We start from the raw sequence: 18,527 nt of genomic DNA, 5'->3' as shown, positions 1-18,527 counted from the left end.
TGTCAATCAAAAGTATGGCCTTACTGTTTTTCCAGGGTATTTTCTGTTGTTAAAGTATTGGTTTCTGTAGATAGTGCTCTTCACTTTGTCACAATTCTACACAAGCTCCTCCATTTCCTTTGTGCATTGCACACTCAAAATCAGGGTAAGTATGTACAGACAGTGTGAACACACTATAAACTCAAAACATGCGCAGCATTAGTATGTAGTATAGTATTGGGACACACTTATTATCTGCACAGCCATATTGTTATTTTTCTGGTGGGAAAAGCAAATGCAGTCGCTATAGTGATATATGAAGTGACTATAGTGTGAATTAGTCTTGTTGTGTTGTATCAATGAGTGATAGATAAAAAGTAATTTATTGATTAATTGTGCTTTTGGCCTGTTGATTCAGAATTCCCCAAAAACCGCATAAAGTACATGCTCAGTGCTGATTGGCTGTCACACCTGTCCGTTCCTTCCTGCTGCGTCTCCATTGGGGGGTTTCAAGCAGAACGTAGAAGGAGGACTGCTTATTGTACTCCTCCCGGTCTAAGATCCTAATGGTTATGGTCTTCCTGTATGGGACACACACGTACACACACATAGAGGGAGGTGGTAAATGCATGCATGGTAAACAAACAACATGGCAAGATATTTACACAAACACACACACACACACACACACACACACACACACACACACACACACAGACGAGGAGGAGTAATGGATGTGGTGAGATGAGGTGATCCACAACCTGCTGCATGTTCACGGTCATAGTGAGGACACATTAGGAGGTACATGAGCAAGAAATAAATCAAAATCTCCTCCTGTGTGCCTCCATGTGTTGGGAACATGCAGCCTCTGCAATGCGGCCGACACCTTGTGGTCTAGGGGTCAAGGTTCAAGAGGCTCAGCCCCTTCCTGACCTTTGGTGTCGTTGCTCTCCACCAGGCGAGGCTCTCCGATCTCTAAGTAGAAGGTTTTGTTCTTCTCGTACTCCTCGTCGTCGATAATTCTCACCTTGATGGTTTTACTGAGGAGGGGGAGGAGGAAGGGGGAGGAAGGAAGAGACGAGGAGGGAAAAAAGAGAAGGCAGAAAAGTGAGGAAAGGACGGACTGGAAAGTGGAACAGCAAGAGGAAACAGAAAAGAGCAGCATTTGGTTTTCCCACAAGCATCTAAAGCTCAAGACATGAACATGTTTGTTCAATGCCAAAATCTCCAAGAAAGCTTAGTTATCAGGTAACATTAACTGTTTTTCAGGCTGTTATATTTCCACCTAATCGAAGCATAACATCTGATGTCAGAATGATCTCGGATGGTATCGGAGAAGCTCACATTAGTCTGACAAGATTGGTCTGATAAACCCCTCACTCTGTCAACCTGATCAAGGCTCAATTCAATCTTCCGCTCAAGCCTGATATCAGCTTTTATTTTATTTTTTATTTTTTTATTTTAGAAAAAAAAAACGTCTTCACTTGGATGCTAATAGCGAAATGAAGACTGGCAGTGGCTGGAGAGTTTATCAACTCTATTAGTCATTTTGGCAGGTGAACACCCATGACTCACAATGACTAATTTGGCTTGTACAATCAAGAAGCGTTTAGGATCCAGCAGCAGGTTTGCAAATTAAGTATTTTATACACACACTGCTTTTCACTTTTATGAGACTATTTGACAAGCTAATCCCATGCAGTGATAATCGTTGGAAGTCTGAAAGTGTGTAATCCCTTCCTTGATGCCTGTGGGAAACCAGGACAATTCACCGTCAATTAAGTCAATCCAAGAATTTAATTTTCACCAAAATATACAGAAACAAAATTGCAGGAAAATACCCAGCCTGTGAAAGACACCTACAAATTAGTGATTTAGCAAATTAATTGTAGATTCTATTCACATTTCTGGCTAAATTGAAAGTGAACTGATATGGACTGCAGTCTTTAAAGTTGAACAGATCAGCATATAGAAACATCTGAGACATCCAAGACCAGATGCAATACAAAAGGAAAGACTGAGCAGGAAACAGTGAAGGAGTGATTATTTTAAACAGTAGGAAATGTCTGCTGCTGCAATTAACACCTTCAATTAACACCCCCAACATGGCGCAGTAAAGATGCCAGTCTTACCAGCTGTGGTTTGTGATTTAAGCCAAAGTGTTACAAAAGTCTGTGCCGCGAGCCAAAGTCTCATTTTTCTCACTTTTAGATATTCATGTTCTGCTATCATTCTCCATCTAAACCTTTCAATGACTGTTGAACAAAACAGCAATAAATCAGCCTGTAAACTGTAACAGCGTAATGTCGATGAACAAATACAAGCCAACGATTTCTTTCTCTGAAGCCGAGTTTTCACCAATACTTTAACTGCCAAGTGTAGCTCCCATTATTGACCAACCAAATGCTCCAGTAAGACTCAGTATGGAGAGAGTGTGTGTTTGACTGTGTGTATTTATTGTGTCACTTGGCCTCAGTCATACAGTATTTGGCAGGGAAGCTAATATCTGAGGTCACAGGGCAATGGAGCGCTACCTAGTGTGTGTACAGTATGTGTGTGAGTGAGTGCCTGTGGGCGTATGTGTGAATGTGTGTATTTATCTGTGTTTCCAGTCTGGAACAAAACCCATATTTTGATCCAAATCCACTACAGGCAATAACAAAGACATCTGAGAAAATACTCATAATCTGGCCTACAGGGTGTGAAATGGGAACACACACACACACACACACACACACACACACACACACACACACACACACACACACACACACACACACACACACACACACACACACGCTTATATAAGCCATTATCTCTGATCACAGGCCTGCAACCTGTTTGGAATCATCAGCCAGCATCATGCTAGCAGCATTACATCTGTCTCTAGCATACCGTCTGCGCTGGTGGAAGTATTCAGAAGTTTTATTTAAGTAAAAGTAGCAATACCACACTATAAAAGTATTATTAAATGAAGTATTATACAAGTATTAGCTGAATGTTCTTAAGGCTTCAAAATAAATGTCCTCATTGTGAAGAATGAGCCCTTTTCAGGATGTAAGAATATGATATACTCAATATGATTGGAATAGCTGTCAAATTAAATTGAGTTGAAGTACAACACTAACCCCTGAAATGTAGCATTACATGGAAATACTCAAGTGAAGTACAAGTACCTAAAAAGTACACAGTACATGAATGCATCTACATTTGTACCACCACAGTATTCACATTCGTAGCATGGCTCATTGATGACACAACAAATAAAGCAGCCTGCTAGACATCTAATTTTACACAAGAGCATCAGAGGTTAATTTATCAGCTGCATAATACAAACACGGTAAAGAGTAAACCATTAAAATATATGCAAACACACACACACACACACACACACACACACACACACACACACACACACACACACACACACGAAATGCCAGGGGTTAACTCATTACAATAGAGGGATTAGCCCATTTATCACTGTCCTATAACAGCAGATGGGGAGCAGTTTTCACCTTCTGGCCTAAAGAAGCTAATGAACAACAAGCTGTCACTTAACACTCACAGAGCAGCTGAAGTGATGGAGTAAAACCCTCCCCTGCCTCAAGGTGGAGCCTTTGAGCAAGGCACTTCACCTCTCAAATGATGGAGTGGAAGGGCTCAGGGAATAGCAATGTTTACATTCCCACTGGGAATATAATTGCTGCTACTATTACTTCAATTAATACAAGGCTTATTAGAAGTACACAGGAACGTTTTTTTTTATGATTTTGGAATTTACTGTCTCTCGTACTGCTTCTGTGTTTCACATTTGTATGATGTTAATAAAGTTGGTGTTTCACTCAGATTTACCAACGCGTTGATTGACTCCTTCTCTTAATGGGTGTCCTTCCCTATAACACTAGTTCCATGTGAATAGGATTTTGGGCTGCACAAAAAACAAAAACATTTTTATCAAATCAGCAACCGAACATATGTTTTTGTATCATTAACCCAAGCTATCAATGCTTTCGTACAACATTTTTACCAGTGATGAGTCAACCTTCTGACATGAAATCAGAGAAAACTTGAATAACTCGCTCTCTGGAAAGAGAATAAAAACTGCGATGTAACTCTCCATATAGTCTAAAAATGAGCAAATAAATCATTTTTAAAGAGACACACTGGTGGACTCTATTTTCCCTCGGATCGGGAAGGATGACTCCTCTGTTGAAGCTGGCAAACCTCACAGATGACCAACTCGCTGGAAACACACACACACACACACACACACACACACACACACACATACACGCGCACTCTCACTTACTTCTAGTCAAACAAACAAATTGAGACAGTGCATCAATGCGATATAATTAATCCACAATGAACTGGATTTTTCATTTCTATCTGCACTCCTCTTTATTGTATCCCAAATAAACACACTTAAATACATAAAAACATCCCTCCACATGACAAACGTTTTGGCTGTACAGTACTCTGTCCCATTGCCATGACAACGCAATGTTTGGGTAACCAACAGGGGTGGAGAAGATTGTTTCCAGACCACTGATGTATGTGTGAGTGTGTGTGTGTGTGTGTGTGTGTGTGTGTGTGTGTGTGTACTGACAAGTAAGTGTTTGAGAGAGAGAAAGAGGTCACATACTGTACTGTACACACTACTCTGATTTGTCAGTGTATATGTGCGTGTGTGTGTATATAATAAAGGGTGTGAAAGAGGTTTTGATATTACACAGTAGCCTACATTGTTTGTAAGTTTTGCCTCTTTGCGTGTCTGTATTCGATCATATGTTAATCTACAAACCATATATACAGTAAGAGGCATGTGTAAACAAATGCTTGTGGGTGTATGTTTGTGCCAGGAGATGGTTCACTAAGAATAATGGAGTATGAAATTGTGGCACATTAAATGTGAAATATACACTCTTCACGCATGTATGTTTGCACTCCTAAGTCCCTTAAGTTGACCTTAGACTAAACTTTACCCTAACATTAACCCCCAAACCAAGTCTTAACTCTCAAAAAGCCCTTTGACAGAGGACCAGCCAAAATGTTTCCAAAAATGTTCTAACTCTCAAAGCTTGCAAGTCCAATTGGTCCTCACAAGGATAGAAATACCATAACACACACTCACAGAGACAGAGGTGGTATCACACTTGCATGGCAGCATTCACAAATGTGTCACACCAGCATGCCCTTGCACTCACACACGGACGCATTAAAGGAATTTCAGCTGCAGGAATCCAAAAATGCACACAACCTCACACACACATTACTCCAGAGGCCACAATGTGTGTACATCTGTGTTAAGATGTCCTCTATCTGTGTTTGCAAAAAAAGCATAGAAAGTGAACATCTGAGCAGCTGTGACAGATCTCCAAACTTCTCCATCATACTCCATCTCCTCCTTCCCTCCCACTGTTTCTTTCATAAACAATATTCCTGCAACACTTTTTGGCCTCTGTCACAGTTTACAAAACATTTAACTGTAACTCTCAAATAGCGAAAACATCCCTTGAATTAGATGATGGAATATACAGCCAATAGATTATTCAAAAATAGATTGACCGAGTCATGTTGAAGTAGTGGATAGGTTAATTACAAACACACACCTTTGCCAGTCTGAATGCGGAATGTTGGTGACCTTTACGTTTCCTTTTGATGATCAAGTTTGTTCATTGATTTCGCAGGTTTTTGATTCTGGTGCTCCAGCAATTGGGACCCTGAATATTTGCCATGCTGCTTTTTATCTACATGTCCCTGATGTTCCACAATTACACTTAATTGTACTATAAATTGTTTATTTCCAAAGAGGGGACACCAGAACTTGAAATAGGACAAGGGAAGACGCGGCAATGTTTGACATTTGTGTGTTCAAGATTAAGCACATTAATATGAAATAAGCCACAAAAAACAAAAGGAGACTGTTTCTGCAACTAATAAATATCAGTCGGATCACCAGAAGGCTGTTTCAAAACTGAACCTGTCTAGATGCTATTTTGAAATTTGCAATTGATGTTTTCACATGTGATATCTTAAATTTTACATGTGAACTATCTGAAAACCAGCATGTATTTAAAAATGCTAAAATAAAAAAATTAAAACTATGGTGTGTTTTCATCACTATTTGACCCGTTGTTGTTTTTTTCTGAAATATACTGCAGCATTTCATATGACTCAACTGTATGCCTCTGCAACTGTGATAGAGGAACTAAGTAAAAGCCCTTTTACTTGCTGCCTTTGAGTTATTTTTTCCATTTGCTAATTAAATCTACTTTCTAGGTTTATGCACATACTGTATCTAATATCTAGCTGAGTTGCCAGAAGTATAAGGTTATCCAAAGAGCCTTTCTGGTGCATGGCACATATTTGACACTATCAAAGCACTTTCCCCTGCCTCACACACAAACATAAATACACAGGAAGTTGTAAAGCACCACAGGCAGCAGTGTCGGTCACTCCCCTTTCCTCAGCAACCTGCCTTAGCGACGTATTTGGATCGGAAAATTTGAGTTTGGGAACAGCCGCTTTATTTTAGGTTTGAGGAAAAAATGTTGTAGCTCTGCTTGTTGTCTGTGTGTGTGTGTGTGTGTGTATGTGTGTGTGTGTGTGTGTGTGTGTGTGTGTGTGTGTGTGTGTGTGGAGGATGGGTAATAACGGACAACATTAACATGACAGTGATGGAACAAACCTGTGTGTTTATTTTTCATTGTGTGTGTGTAGCTGTGTAGCTGTGATTATAATCCTAAAATTTGAAGTGCTGATAAAAATAACATATTATATTTATATATTTTTTAACACGTTAACACAATGAATGATACAAGTGTTTGTTTTTATGTGTGTTCACATGCGTGGCTCTTCTGTCCAACCTGTTGTTGTAAAAATGTAAGTTTAGAAAACTGGGAGGTGTGTGTGTGTGTGTGTAACTGGTTTGTTTGTGTGGAACAGATTGCTGGTGGGTGGACTTTGGTCGCAGACTAAACAAAAGAAGTGTGTGCGTTTGTGTTGTTGTATGTGCATATGTAGATTGTTTGTCCCTGTGAGAATGGATCAAAGAGTGTCAGCATAGATGCCACTGTGTGCACATTTGCCTGTATGTGTGTGGGTGTGTGTGTGTGTGTGTGTGTGTGTGTGTTTGCAGTTACAGTACATTAAGAGTCACTGTTTGACATTCTGAGAACAAGAATGTGTGTTTGTCTGCACTTATGTAAATGTGGACGTGACAGTGATTTTATTAGCAGGAGTGTGTACAGCTTAAGTGTGTGTGTGTGTGTGTGTGTGTGTGTGTGTGTGTGTGTGTGTGTGTGCGTGCGTGCGTGCATGCGTGTGTGTGCTGTTTACATGCAGTGGTTTTATAAGACAAAGCTGATAATGATGTTGGCTGCAGTGGGAAACCACAACAATAAGCCAACAGCCCTCAGCCAGCCTCTTCTAATAAGCTCCAGTCTGCTCACTAATACTCATAATCCTGACTTTATGGAGGCTAATGGGAACACAAAAAAGGTCACACACACACACACACACACACACACACACACACACACACACACACACACACACACACACACACACACACACACACACACCTGCTAAAGGGCTGCTGTCGGCCCCACATAGACTACAGAGATCTCAATTTATCTCTGAGTGTCTCTTTGTCCCTCTTTTTATAAAATGTTTATTTTGTAATAATTGTAATAATAATGTTATTATTTATTACTCTCTTTGGCAGGCTGATAGAGTAATAGAGATTTTGATCATTTAGCATATCTAGCTCACTAAAGCTTTTCATTCCACAAACACTTCAAACATGAATTATCTGGTAGCTGTTTTGTGGGGAAAGCTAAGACATTACTGGTATCTGCAAAATGTACTGATATAAACGGTGATATCATCAATATATTGGATGTACTATATGAAATTCAGTTGACACGTTTCCTCATGAAGAATTTAGACAGTTAATGCCTCAGGCAGAGCTCAAAGGAAAGCGAGTTTTGAATGCATTCAACTAGTGGAACTTGAAATTGTAAGATAACCTGACAATGGTCCTGAGCTATGAAAGATACATAAAGGCTAAACAAATATATGTGATTTTTTAAGAACCACAGCAGAACCTTGTTTTCTTTATTATTATGTGTATTTGTAATACCTCTTTGCTGATTTCCCACCTTCCACCTTTCATCCTTGTAGGATATTGCGTCAATAGGGATGGTTACAGCTCTTCCTTGATTTTGTTTAGATTTGGGGGATGGTTGTTGCAACTGATCTTAATAAAACATGTTTCACAGCCATTTCTCAGATCTGAGATGTCAGAGTTCCCTTGAATGCACCAACAACAAAGCTTTTCTCATAACTTCATCACCTTGTGAAAACATCATAACTGACTAGCAGAGAAAGAAGTTGAACAACATGGTCACTCTTTTTGATTACTTATACTGTAATACAATGAATGAAAACTGGTGGCTGCCTGGGAGGAAGAAAATAAATCTTAAACCCATGGTATGCTTCGAAAATATTTGGTATGAATGAAAAGTATGAATGGAAAACATATTTATGGTTAAACTCTCAAATGTCTGGATGGAAAACTTTCAGTAGCCAGCTGTTGAAGGTAGTACTGTAACTTCCCCAGCTTGCATCCATTCTAGAAAAATGTTTAGCTCAATAACAAACTTTCTGTTTCCTTTGAGAAGCTTTTACAGCTTTTTCAACTCAGCCAGAAGGTCGGTGAGGAACTGCAGTAACAGCCATTTTGCTTGTTTTCTCAGCTCAGAGTCATTTTATCAGTCTGATACTAAACAGGGCCATAAAATAATGTTTATGGTAATGGTCATTTTCATTGGACAGCACTATGCAAAGCAGTGTGTGTGTGTGTGTGTGTGTGTGTGTGTGTGTGTGTGTGTGTGTGTGTGTGTGTGTGAGTTCTTGAGTGTAAGTGTGTGTGCGTCAGACCCTCCTCTGTGTTTTCTAAACTATGTTCTATTATCACAAGGAGTTTCCCCATATCATCTTTCTCTTTCTACAGTATATGTGGCTATCTAGCTCTCCCTTCATTCCTATCTGCAGTATATCTTGTTAACCTAATAAGGAGTTTGGAAAATCCTGGGGACTCCCTCACACACATACATGTGCACAGACAACCACACATACATCTTCACACAGGAAATGTCTTTGGGGAGCTTGTAAATCTGATTTAAAACACACATGAGTATGTGTGTGTGCCACACTACATAATACCTTCCTCCAACTTCCCAGAAGCTGATGGGAGCTGTTGTGTGTGTGTGTGTGTGTGTGTGTGTGTGTGTGTGTGTGTGTGTGTGTGTGTCGAAAAAGAGAAATAGATGAAAATGCAGCACACTTTAGCGCTACTTAACTGTGTAAATTATTATTTCAAAGTTGTCCATTAATCGTAATCCACACTTAAAATTTGCACAGATTTACTTCTTTCTTGTGAACCATTCAGCTAATCGTGGCAATTCTATTGAAATGTATTAAACTTGCTGCAAAATGTTGTCATTTTCAATGCTGGTGTGACCGGGCCTTTCTTTCCACACCTAACTCCATTTGTTTCTACATCATTTCTTGTCTCCTTATGCCATAACATGCTAATACTCAGCTGGGAGATTTTCATTTGCAAAACAGGAGAGGGAGAGGAAGAGAGAGAGAGAGAGAGAGAGAGAGAGAGAGAGAGAGAGAGAGACACACACACACACTAGTTAATGGTGTTTTTAGTTATTCCAGTCAGGATTAAGTGAGAGATGGCTGAGCTCAGCAATTTATAACTACTACACACACACACACACACACACACACACACACACACACACACACACACACACATACACACACACAATTGCAATTAGAGCAAACAAATAGTTAAAAGTTAAGAAGAGGACGAGGAGTGACAGATGAAGAGCCTGCAGAACAAAGTAATAGAGTGCATATATCATGTTCTAACTGTATGAACCAACCGCATAATGAGATTGGGGAGAGAGAGACTGTGTATGTGTGTGTGTATGTGTATGAGAGAGAAAGAGAGCGAGAGAGAGAGAGAGAGAGAGAGAGAGAGAGATAGAGAGAGAGAGAGAGAGAGAGAGATAGAGAGAGAGAGAGAGAGAGAGAGAGAGAGAGAGAGAGAGAGAGAGAGAGTGAGTCAGTAAAAGAGCAAGATAGGATGTGAATGCTAATAAGCTGCAGCGCTCTATCCTTTTCAGGCAATTTATGAGCTCTAAGCTGCGCGATGGGATCAGGGCTGATAGAGAGTGACGAACAGTCAAGTGGATTGAAGAGCCTCTGGAGCCACAACTATGGAAGTGAAAACACTTTATTTCTACCAACTGCTCCCTGATAATATTCTAGACTATACCTCCAACCTCAGAAATAAAGGCCACATTAGACATACAGTAACAGACCAACAGTTTTGCTCTCTGTGAGCCCAAGCTCAGACCCTTCAGCCAGATAGAGATTTTGTTTGTGTTTGTTTATTGTCTTTGGGAATTTGGGAATAACAATATGGTCATTTTTACACCACTGTCCATGTTTAGTTGGATATTGCATACTTTGGTTTCAAGTCTAAATATTTTTTTCTGACTTGTATATTATGTTTAAGCATAGTTCCCCATGAATTAATTACCATGAATAAATTACCACACTCCTACAACTACACAGAATGTTGATATAAGACATATCTGCAATTTGTTTTGCAGGATTATGTTAAATAAAACTTTTTTCTATGTTAAAAAATTAAACACTTTTAAAATAATTATGACTCATGCATTCCCAACTTTTATTTGGCTGTTTAATCTTACACCACAGACAAATGTTTTAATATTTTCCTGAGAGAGTTGCGTTGAATATTTTCTGTCTGTTGTCTGCTGTTTTTCAACAAATACTTTGACTTGCAGATACTTTCCAAAACCAGCAGGATAATTCTTCTGCATATGTCAAGCATCTTTTCATGCCTCTCTCCCTGTCCCCCAAAATTACGAAATGGACTTTCAGTGGAGTTTCAGTCAGAAAAAACATTCAAGTTTATGTTTTATAGTTTGGGATGTCAGACATGAACACTTTCACCCCACCCTACAGTACTTTGAAATAACAGCCCTCCTCCTGTGTGTGTAGGCTCTGATTTATTTTCCATCTCCCCAAACACAGGACATCGGTGTCAAAAAGAAGAAAAGATGGTTTAGCCCGAGACAGCCATAAAGTGAATATTTTTATTCAACAGTTGAACTCTGACTTTCTCTTTATGTCTCTCCTTGTCTGACTCTTTATTTTTCAAAACATGTTTGTGACTCAATCAGATTGCCCTTTTTAAAATCTCCCGAGGATTCAACAGAACAGTGAGGAGTCCTTTTGTAGAGATGAAACATGCTTATTAATGCATCTTCGATTTTTCAGTTTGTTTTGAGAATACTATGCTATATTTGAAGGTATTGATGATGAGAAAAAGAAAAGAAAAGAAAAAACATACAAGGCTCAGGAATCTTATGCCGGAATTGAAGACAAAAGTTCTTCTTTGCCACAATTATTTAGACATCTACCACAACTTAAATGGTGTTCTGAGTGTCTAAAATCCTGTTTACACGTCGAAATAGCATGCATTGCTACTACAAAAAACCTCCACCTATGCCTTCCCGTCTTCTAAAATTGACCTCTTATGAAAATAATATCCTTCAAGATGCCTTATTAAAAGAAAGATAAGGACATTAAATCATTGATGATGTGCATGGCTGTCACACAGGATCCAATCATGATTAGATCTTAATGCGAATACTGGAGCCGCATATAAATGTCAGGTGTTAAATCAACTGAATCATATCTAGACATAATCTGCATATGGAATATATATAAAGGTAATGCTTAAGAACTCCTGGGATGAAATACTCCCATTTTAAAGACACATTCTTTTTTTTTTTTTATAGTTTTTTGGCCATTTTCAGGCCTTTATTTGACAGGACAGCTGAAGACATGAAAGTGGAGAAAGAGGGAGAATGACATGCAGCAAAGGGCCGCAGGGCGGAGTCGAACATCTGTCCACTGCGTCGAGGAGTAAACCTCTATATATGGGTGCCTGTTCTACCAAGTGAGCCATCTGGGCGCCCTAAAGACATTTTTTTGAGACATGATAAAAAATCTTTTTTTACTTGACATATGTAAAGCTGTTACAGGTGTGTCATTGCCACCGAACAGAGTCACCTTAAAGGTTGTGAGTGATGAAAAGTGAAGCTAATTCCATTTTTTGCTGAATAGGTAGAGGGGGATTAGTCTTTTATACCTCCTTTCACTAACTCCCCCCTCACTTATTGTTGTCTTGATTCACTCTACAGATCTCGCGAGAATGCATTGAAACAGCAAAAAACCATTTTACTCTTTAAGTGTGTGTGTGTGTGTGTGTGTGTGTGTGTGTGTGTGTGTGTGTGTGTGTGTGTGTATGTGTTTGCTAGGATTCCCTACTTCCGTTCTATTTTCTCTCACCCTTTCCTTGATTACACTCTCAATCAGGCACTGTGTCTATGTCTGGAATCAAGTGTACGGATGTGTGTACATGTGTGTAAGGAAGTAAAGGTAGGTTTAATACAGTGCAGACTAGAAGGGGGCAGCTGTTAAAACCAGGGTAAAAAAAACTAACAGATTACTTTGATATAGATCAGGACAAGTATATAAACTGCATTCTGTGGAGAGGAAAACAGTTACTTTCTTTGGATTGATCTTTGGTGCTGTGCAGCTTGCAGGGCTCTAGATCGCTTGTCAATTAAACTGACATTTTCCTTAAATTTTCTTGGGTTAACTTTACTGGTTAAACCTCTCAAGACAATGGGTTGTTTTGACGTTTTGACCCAGTGTTATTTTTTTACTGTTGGGTTTTGATTTAAACTAAAATATGGTGATGTTGTGAAACGTTATAATCTACTGTAGCTCTTTCTATACTGACATGTCACTATTTGTTACTAGTTGGTAATAACATGTGTATTGAAATTTATTGAAAAAGATTTCTGGTACAGGATAATACAATCCTCTATTCCAGACTCTAAAAGACACAAAACAAATATATATATATATATTCACATTTTAACATTTTATAAAAACACATTAATTTCATAATTGAATTTCTTAAAATGCATCCAACCAATTGACAGAAGGGGAACGCACAACTTCTTCTGGAAGCTCATTCCATAATTTTACCGCACGGAGTGTGAAAAAGTTCTTTCTCTTTTCAGACAGGCATGTTCTAGGGTAAAGTTTTAAAGAATACCCTCGTGTCTCGTACCTATTGTTCCAAAACTGAAGGATAGGCTCAACTGTTACATCATATTCCCTGTACAAGCTTATACACCTGAATCATATCTCCTCTGTATCTCCTAAATATGAGAGTCGGCAAACCCAATTTCCTCAATCTATCTTCATAAGACATGTTTTTCATTCCTGGAATTAATTTAGTAGCTCTTCTCTGGACCCTTTCAATTCCCTTCAATTCCCATTCAATATCCCTCTCCTCTTGTACTGGATTAACCACTATATCCCCAATTACATAATTGGCTACAGTGTCATTTTTTTCCCCCAATATGTAAATGCTTACACTTTTCGGGATTCATCTTTAATAGCCACTGGCCACACCATTTGCCCATGCTACATAGATCTTCTTGAAGATGGGCTTGATTTGTGTCACTTGTTATTATTCTGAAAATGTTAGTATCATCCGCAAAAAGGTAAACATCAGACTGTATCATATTTGGCAGATCGTTTATATATATTACAAAGAGAACAGGGCCCAAGACTGATCCCTGTGGGACCCCAGATGTCACCGCCTTCCAATCTGAGGTGGCACCATTCACCACCACCTGTTGTTTTCTGTTGTGCAAAAAATCCTGTATCCAATAAATAACTCTGTTGTCTAAACAATAGGATTTTAACTTTGATGGCAATCTTTTATGAGGAACAGTATTGAAGGCTTTTTGAAAGTCTAGATATACACAGTCAACTGTCTGTCCTCTATCCAAAGCTTGTGACCATTTGTCAAGAACTGTGAGTAACTGAAGGGAAGTTGACCGCCCAGATATGAAGCCATATTGTTTACTACTAAATCATTTATTACTTTTCATATGGTTGACTATATATGTCCTTATACATTTTTCCATTGTCTTGCTAACAACTGACATCAAACTAACTGGTCGATAACTGGTTTCTTTCTGGTAGCTACATTAACAAATTTTTCATGATACCGACAGATAGTACTGAGCTCCTCAAGATAATTTTGGACTTGAGGAGCTCGTACACCGCTGGTGTAGATGGAATATGTAGTAAGATCATGAAAGCCATTGCAAACATCATTGTAGAGCCACTGGTTCACTGCATCAACCTTTTTTTACTTACTGGCACTGTACTTAAAATGACAAAAATTGCTAAGATAATTCCAATTTTCAAATCGGGCGACAGAAATGATATGAGCAATTACCGGCCTGTATTATACGAGAGGGAACAGTATGTCAATGTCAATGATCATAACTCTACTTGTCAGCCCATGATCTTTGGGGTCCCCCAGGGTTCCATTTTAGGGCCACTCTTATTCATTCTATATATAAATGATTTCATAAATTCCTCTAAAATATTTCATAAAATAATTTTAGCAAACGACACAAATTTGTTTACATCACACAGGAACCCACTTATTCTACAAGATATAGTAAACTCAGAGTTAACCAAAGTGGACTCCTGGTTTAAATGTAATAAACTGTCATTAAATGTCAGCAAAACAAATTTCATTTGATTTAAATCATGTAAAAAATTTAAAAACACTGATCCCTGCCTGATTAAAATGAATGGGCAGGAGATAAAAAGTGTATTCCACTAAATTCCTGGGGGTCATATGTCATAATGACTATCTTGTAAACAAACTGTCCAAGTATGTTGGCTTGTTCTATAAGATCAGACATTTCCTTCCTTTGTCTGCCCTTCTCACGTTGTATAAAACTCTCTTTGAACCACACCTTAACTACTGTAATGTGATATGGTGTAACACTTTCACCAGCCATCTTAAAAAACTTATATCCTTGCAAAACAAAGTCATACAGGCTCTGTCCTGGTCAGAGATAAATACCCATTTTTTATTAATTATTGTTGCTCTTCCCTCTCATCCCTCTCTCTCATCTCATCTTTTATTCCAAACAGCACAATGTTCCGTTCTCTTGATTTCCTTTCATCCAGTTCAGTGAGAACTTTGTTAAAGGCAAAAAAATTCTCCAACAACTTCGGCCCCATTCAGCGTACCTTTTTTCTGATGCTCGTTTAGCTGCTCCCGTATGATTTCGACTAATCTCGTCTCATCGCATTTTTTCTCCAACTTAATTTCCATTCTCCTGCATTCGTTGCTCAAATATTTGGATTATAATTTGGCACTTTTCCTCGATCATCTGCTCCATCGCGATTTTCTTTTCCACACTTTCCTCGCAATATGGGCAAAACCACATTATGCCTGTGTTTGGCTTCTGCAATGACGTACTCCACTTCATCGTTTTTTAGGCATTTAATGCAGTAATCCTCCTTGCAGCGCTTACACATTAAGGTTTTTGCTTCCAAGCTTCGCGCAGGTGTATGGCATAAGTGACAAACTATTTCTTTGTCCGCTCGCGGCCTGCTGCCTGCCACTTGCGCCTTGCTGCCATCCGCCATGTTGCCTGTGATCCTTTGTAGTTTTCAATGTCATAGGCACATTGTTTTGTACAACAACAAACATAAATTTGTAACAGTTTTACATTAAAACTTGAGCTTCTTATACCACACACTGGACCAAAATAACTTAACTACATAACTTGTGTAGATAACCCAACAATAATATAAAAAAAACACTAATGCTGGGTCAAAACATCCCGTTTGTAGTCGGTAGTAAAACAAAACTGAGAAAAAAAGTTGCCAATGACACATGAACATTCGCAACGATTACATGTCCTCATAATCAAATTTCATTGGTAATACATTGGTATTAACAGTAAATACCTGTAGTCTGTAACATTAGCAGATAGTGCTGTAATATTATTATTTTCTCCCAGAACGCATTGCCATTTACAGTATGATCCTGTATAACATTAACAACAGTAAGATACTGTGAGATTTTAGCTGTAAATTTACATCAAAGGTTTACAGTGCACTTGCAATCAAGTGCTTTGTGCTCTTTGGAATAGTAAAACAAATCTGTGAAAATTAGCTGTTTTGTATCCAGAACGTGATAAATCAGTCATCCATAGAGAGAAACAATTATTTAGATAACCATGTAGTTGATTAGTACTTTTTTTTTTGTCTGAAGCTTTTAAAAAACACTACTATGAACATGTGCGACCGGCAGCAGTGGGATCTAACTTGGTAGCAGGAAACAGCAGTATGAACTGGTCACCGGTGCTGAGTCTGACCGCACAAAAGACAGCAGGGGAAAAGCAAATGTCAGGCCTATTCACAGGGCTGGAAACCATACAATAAACCTCACTGTCTTTCTGTTGCCCACTTGCTCTTTGCCATATTCCTTTACAAACTTTTAGAAGGGAAAAAAAAATAAAATCCTGTTTTTGCTCTTTCTCTTTCCTCCCGTTGACATTTCCTCTCAATCTACAGATTCAGGGGCTCACTTCTCCCTCTCTTTCTTAAACTCCCCCTCCTCCCTCTTTCTTCTTGTCCTCCTCTTTTTTGGCCAGTTAAGTCTAGCAATGGCACACTATTCCAGTTGGCAATGGCAGCCTCTCTTTCTGCCACTTACACACAAAATCTCTTTCATTTACCCTCCAATTTCCAAAGAAATGTTATTGGCATGAAGTGAAGAGGTCCATTCACCACCTCTATGTGTTTCTGTTTGGAGTTCACTTCAGAAAGCTTTATTGGCATGATTCAATGACAATACCTCTTTCTCTATCTCCTCCCTCGCTGCAGTCATTTCATTGTCTCCCTCTTTCTTGTCAATTCAAATAAATATTTTTGGCACACCCCAACACAACACCTACACTGAGTGTTTAAACCTCATTAATCCAAGTCAATTCAAATGTATTGCCATGATGAAAATGTATTCTCTTGTTCTTTTGTGCTATCTCTGCCTAACTTTACTTATATCATTTAGCTTTCTTTAATCTTTATTTATTTATTTCTTCCTCTCCCTCTTTGTCTATCTTTTATGAGCTCTTCTCTTCCTTCTCTTCTTTTATCTGATGCCTCTTTCCCTCCCTCCCTCTCTCCATCTCTCCAATCCCCCTTTTTTCACTTTCCATTATTAGCATTAATGTGAATTAGGCACGATTTATCATTATAAAATCGCAATCTCGATTCACCCTGTTCACGATTTAATGTTTAAATAACTTAGATTTTTTTTTTGGGATTTAAATATTTTTTTTTTTATGACTTTGATTCTCATTTAATTTTACAAGCCGACTGCATCACAAATGCTACTACTTTCTTCTGTGAGTTTTAAACATAGACTGTATAATAAAGGTTTTAAAGCGCTCCCAAGCTCTCTTCATTGAAGCCTCTGTGTTTACAGGCTTGTGGTGATGCGCAATATGCTATAGGTGCCAAAATAAATCTATGTTTGGTACTGCCAATTTGTTTTGTTTTGTCATGGTTCATGTGTGCAATAAACATTACACTTTGTGAGAAAAAAAATCGTGGCAGAGAATCGTGATTATCAATTCTAAGCTAAGAAATCGTGATTCATATTTTTCCATGAATCGTGCAGGCCTAATGTGAATCCATCAGGGTTTTGATGACTAAATTAATAAAAAGAATGAAAGAGAAAGACAGACGATTAATCAATTTGAAGACGTAACGTGAGTTCAGTTAGTTTAAGTGCTGGCTGTTCACAGGTCCACTTTGAACTGTAGTGGGAATGAGAGGAGAGAGGGGTCGGATTGTTTCCACGGCAACGTGTGGCCAGCGTGGCATGGTTTCCAAGGTGTTTCCAATGGCTCTGCTGCCAGTTCTCTTAATTGGCTTAGCTTACGGATGCCCTGGGGGAAGGACAAGATGATATTTAGAAAGAAGAGAGTCAGCGAGGTAAATGAAAACTTTTTTCTTTTCCCCATCTCTCATCCAACTTCCTTCTCTTTTCTATTCTTTAAATAAATCCCACAGATTATTCAGTTTTGAAGAACTACATGCTGTACAACCTTTGAGCTTATAATTAATGCTGGAAGGATGTTAAATGACTCTAAAGAGTCACTCTAAAGAGTCACTCTAAAGGGAGCTTTCCAAAGTCTCAAAGAAAAAAGGCGGCCTTTAACTAGGAAGCCTGCTTTACAAACTTGGTGTGTGGGGTTTAAAATAAGTGAGTATTTAGGAATCAGGGATGTATTATGCAATATGGGAAATGTAGGTTGTGTTTCTCCAACATACTTTATAGTAAAATCACATTCTACTATGCCCATGTATGGCCAAATCATTCACAAAAGTGACCTTTTGATCTTTCTCCTTATAAGGTTGTGTATATGAATGTATACAACCATCAGCATGACAACCAGAGGTTCAGGGTACAGAGTGGACAGTTGGGGAAGATAAACAGTCATCTCTCTCTTTTTTCCATC

At 38.6% G+C, this 18,527-nt stretch overlaps 1 protein-coding gene across 2 annotated transcripts in view; it reads right to left on the bottom strand.

The window, feature by feature from the left end:
- slc8a1b (solute carrier family 8 member 1b) overlaps positions 1 to 18,527 on the bottom strand; it is a 152,100-nt gene that overhangs the window by 50,368 nt on the left and 83,205 nt on the right. For both annotated transcript variants that reach the window (XM_078273599.1, XM_078273598.1), the window contains exon 5: positions 451 to 560. In XM_078273599.1, coding sequence (XP_078129725.1) covers positions 451 to 560 — 110 coding nt within the window. The remainder of the gene's footprint in view (positions 1 to 450; positions 561 to 18,527) is intronic.

The sequence above is a fragment of the Sander vitreus genome, chromosome 17, assembly GCF_031162955.1.
Source record: "Sander vitreus isolate 19-12246 chromosome 17, sanVit1, whole genome shotgun sequence".
NCBI classification, from domain to species: Eukaryota; Metazoa; Chordata; class Actinopteri; order Perciformes; family Percidae; genus Sander; species Sander vitreus.
This window is presented reverse-complemented; position numbering and strand designations above follow the sequence as displayed.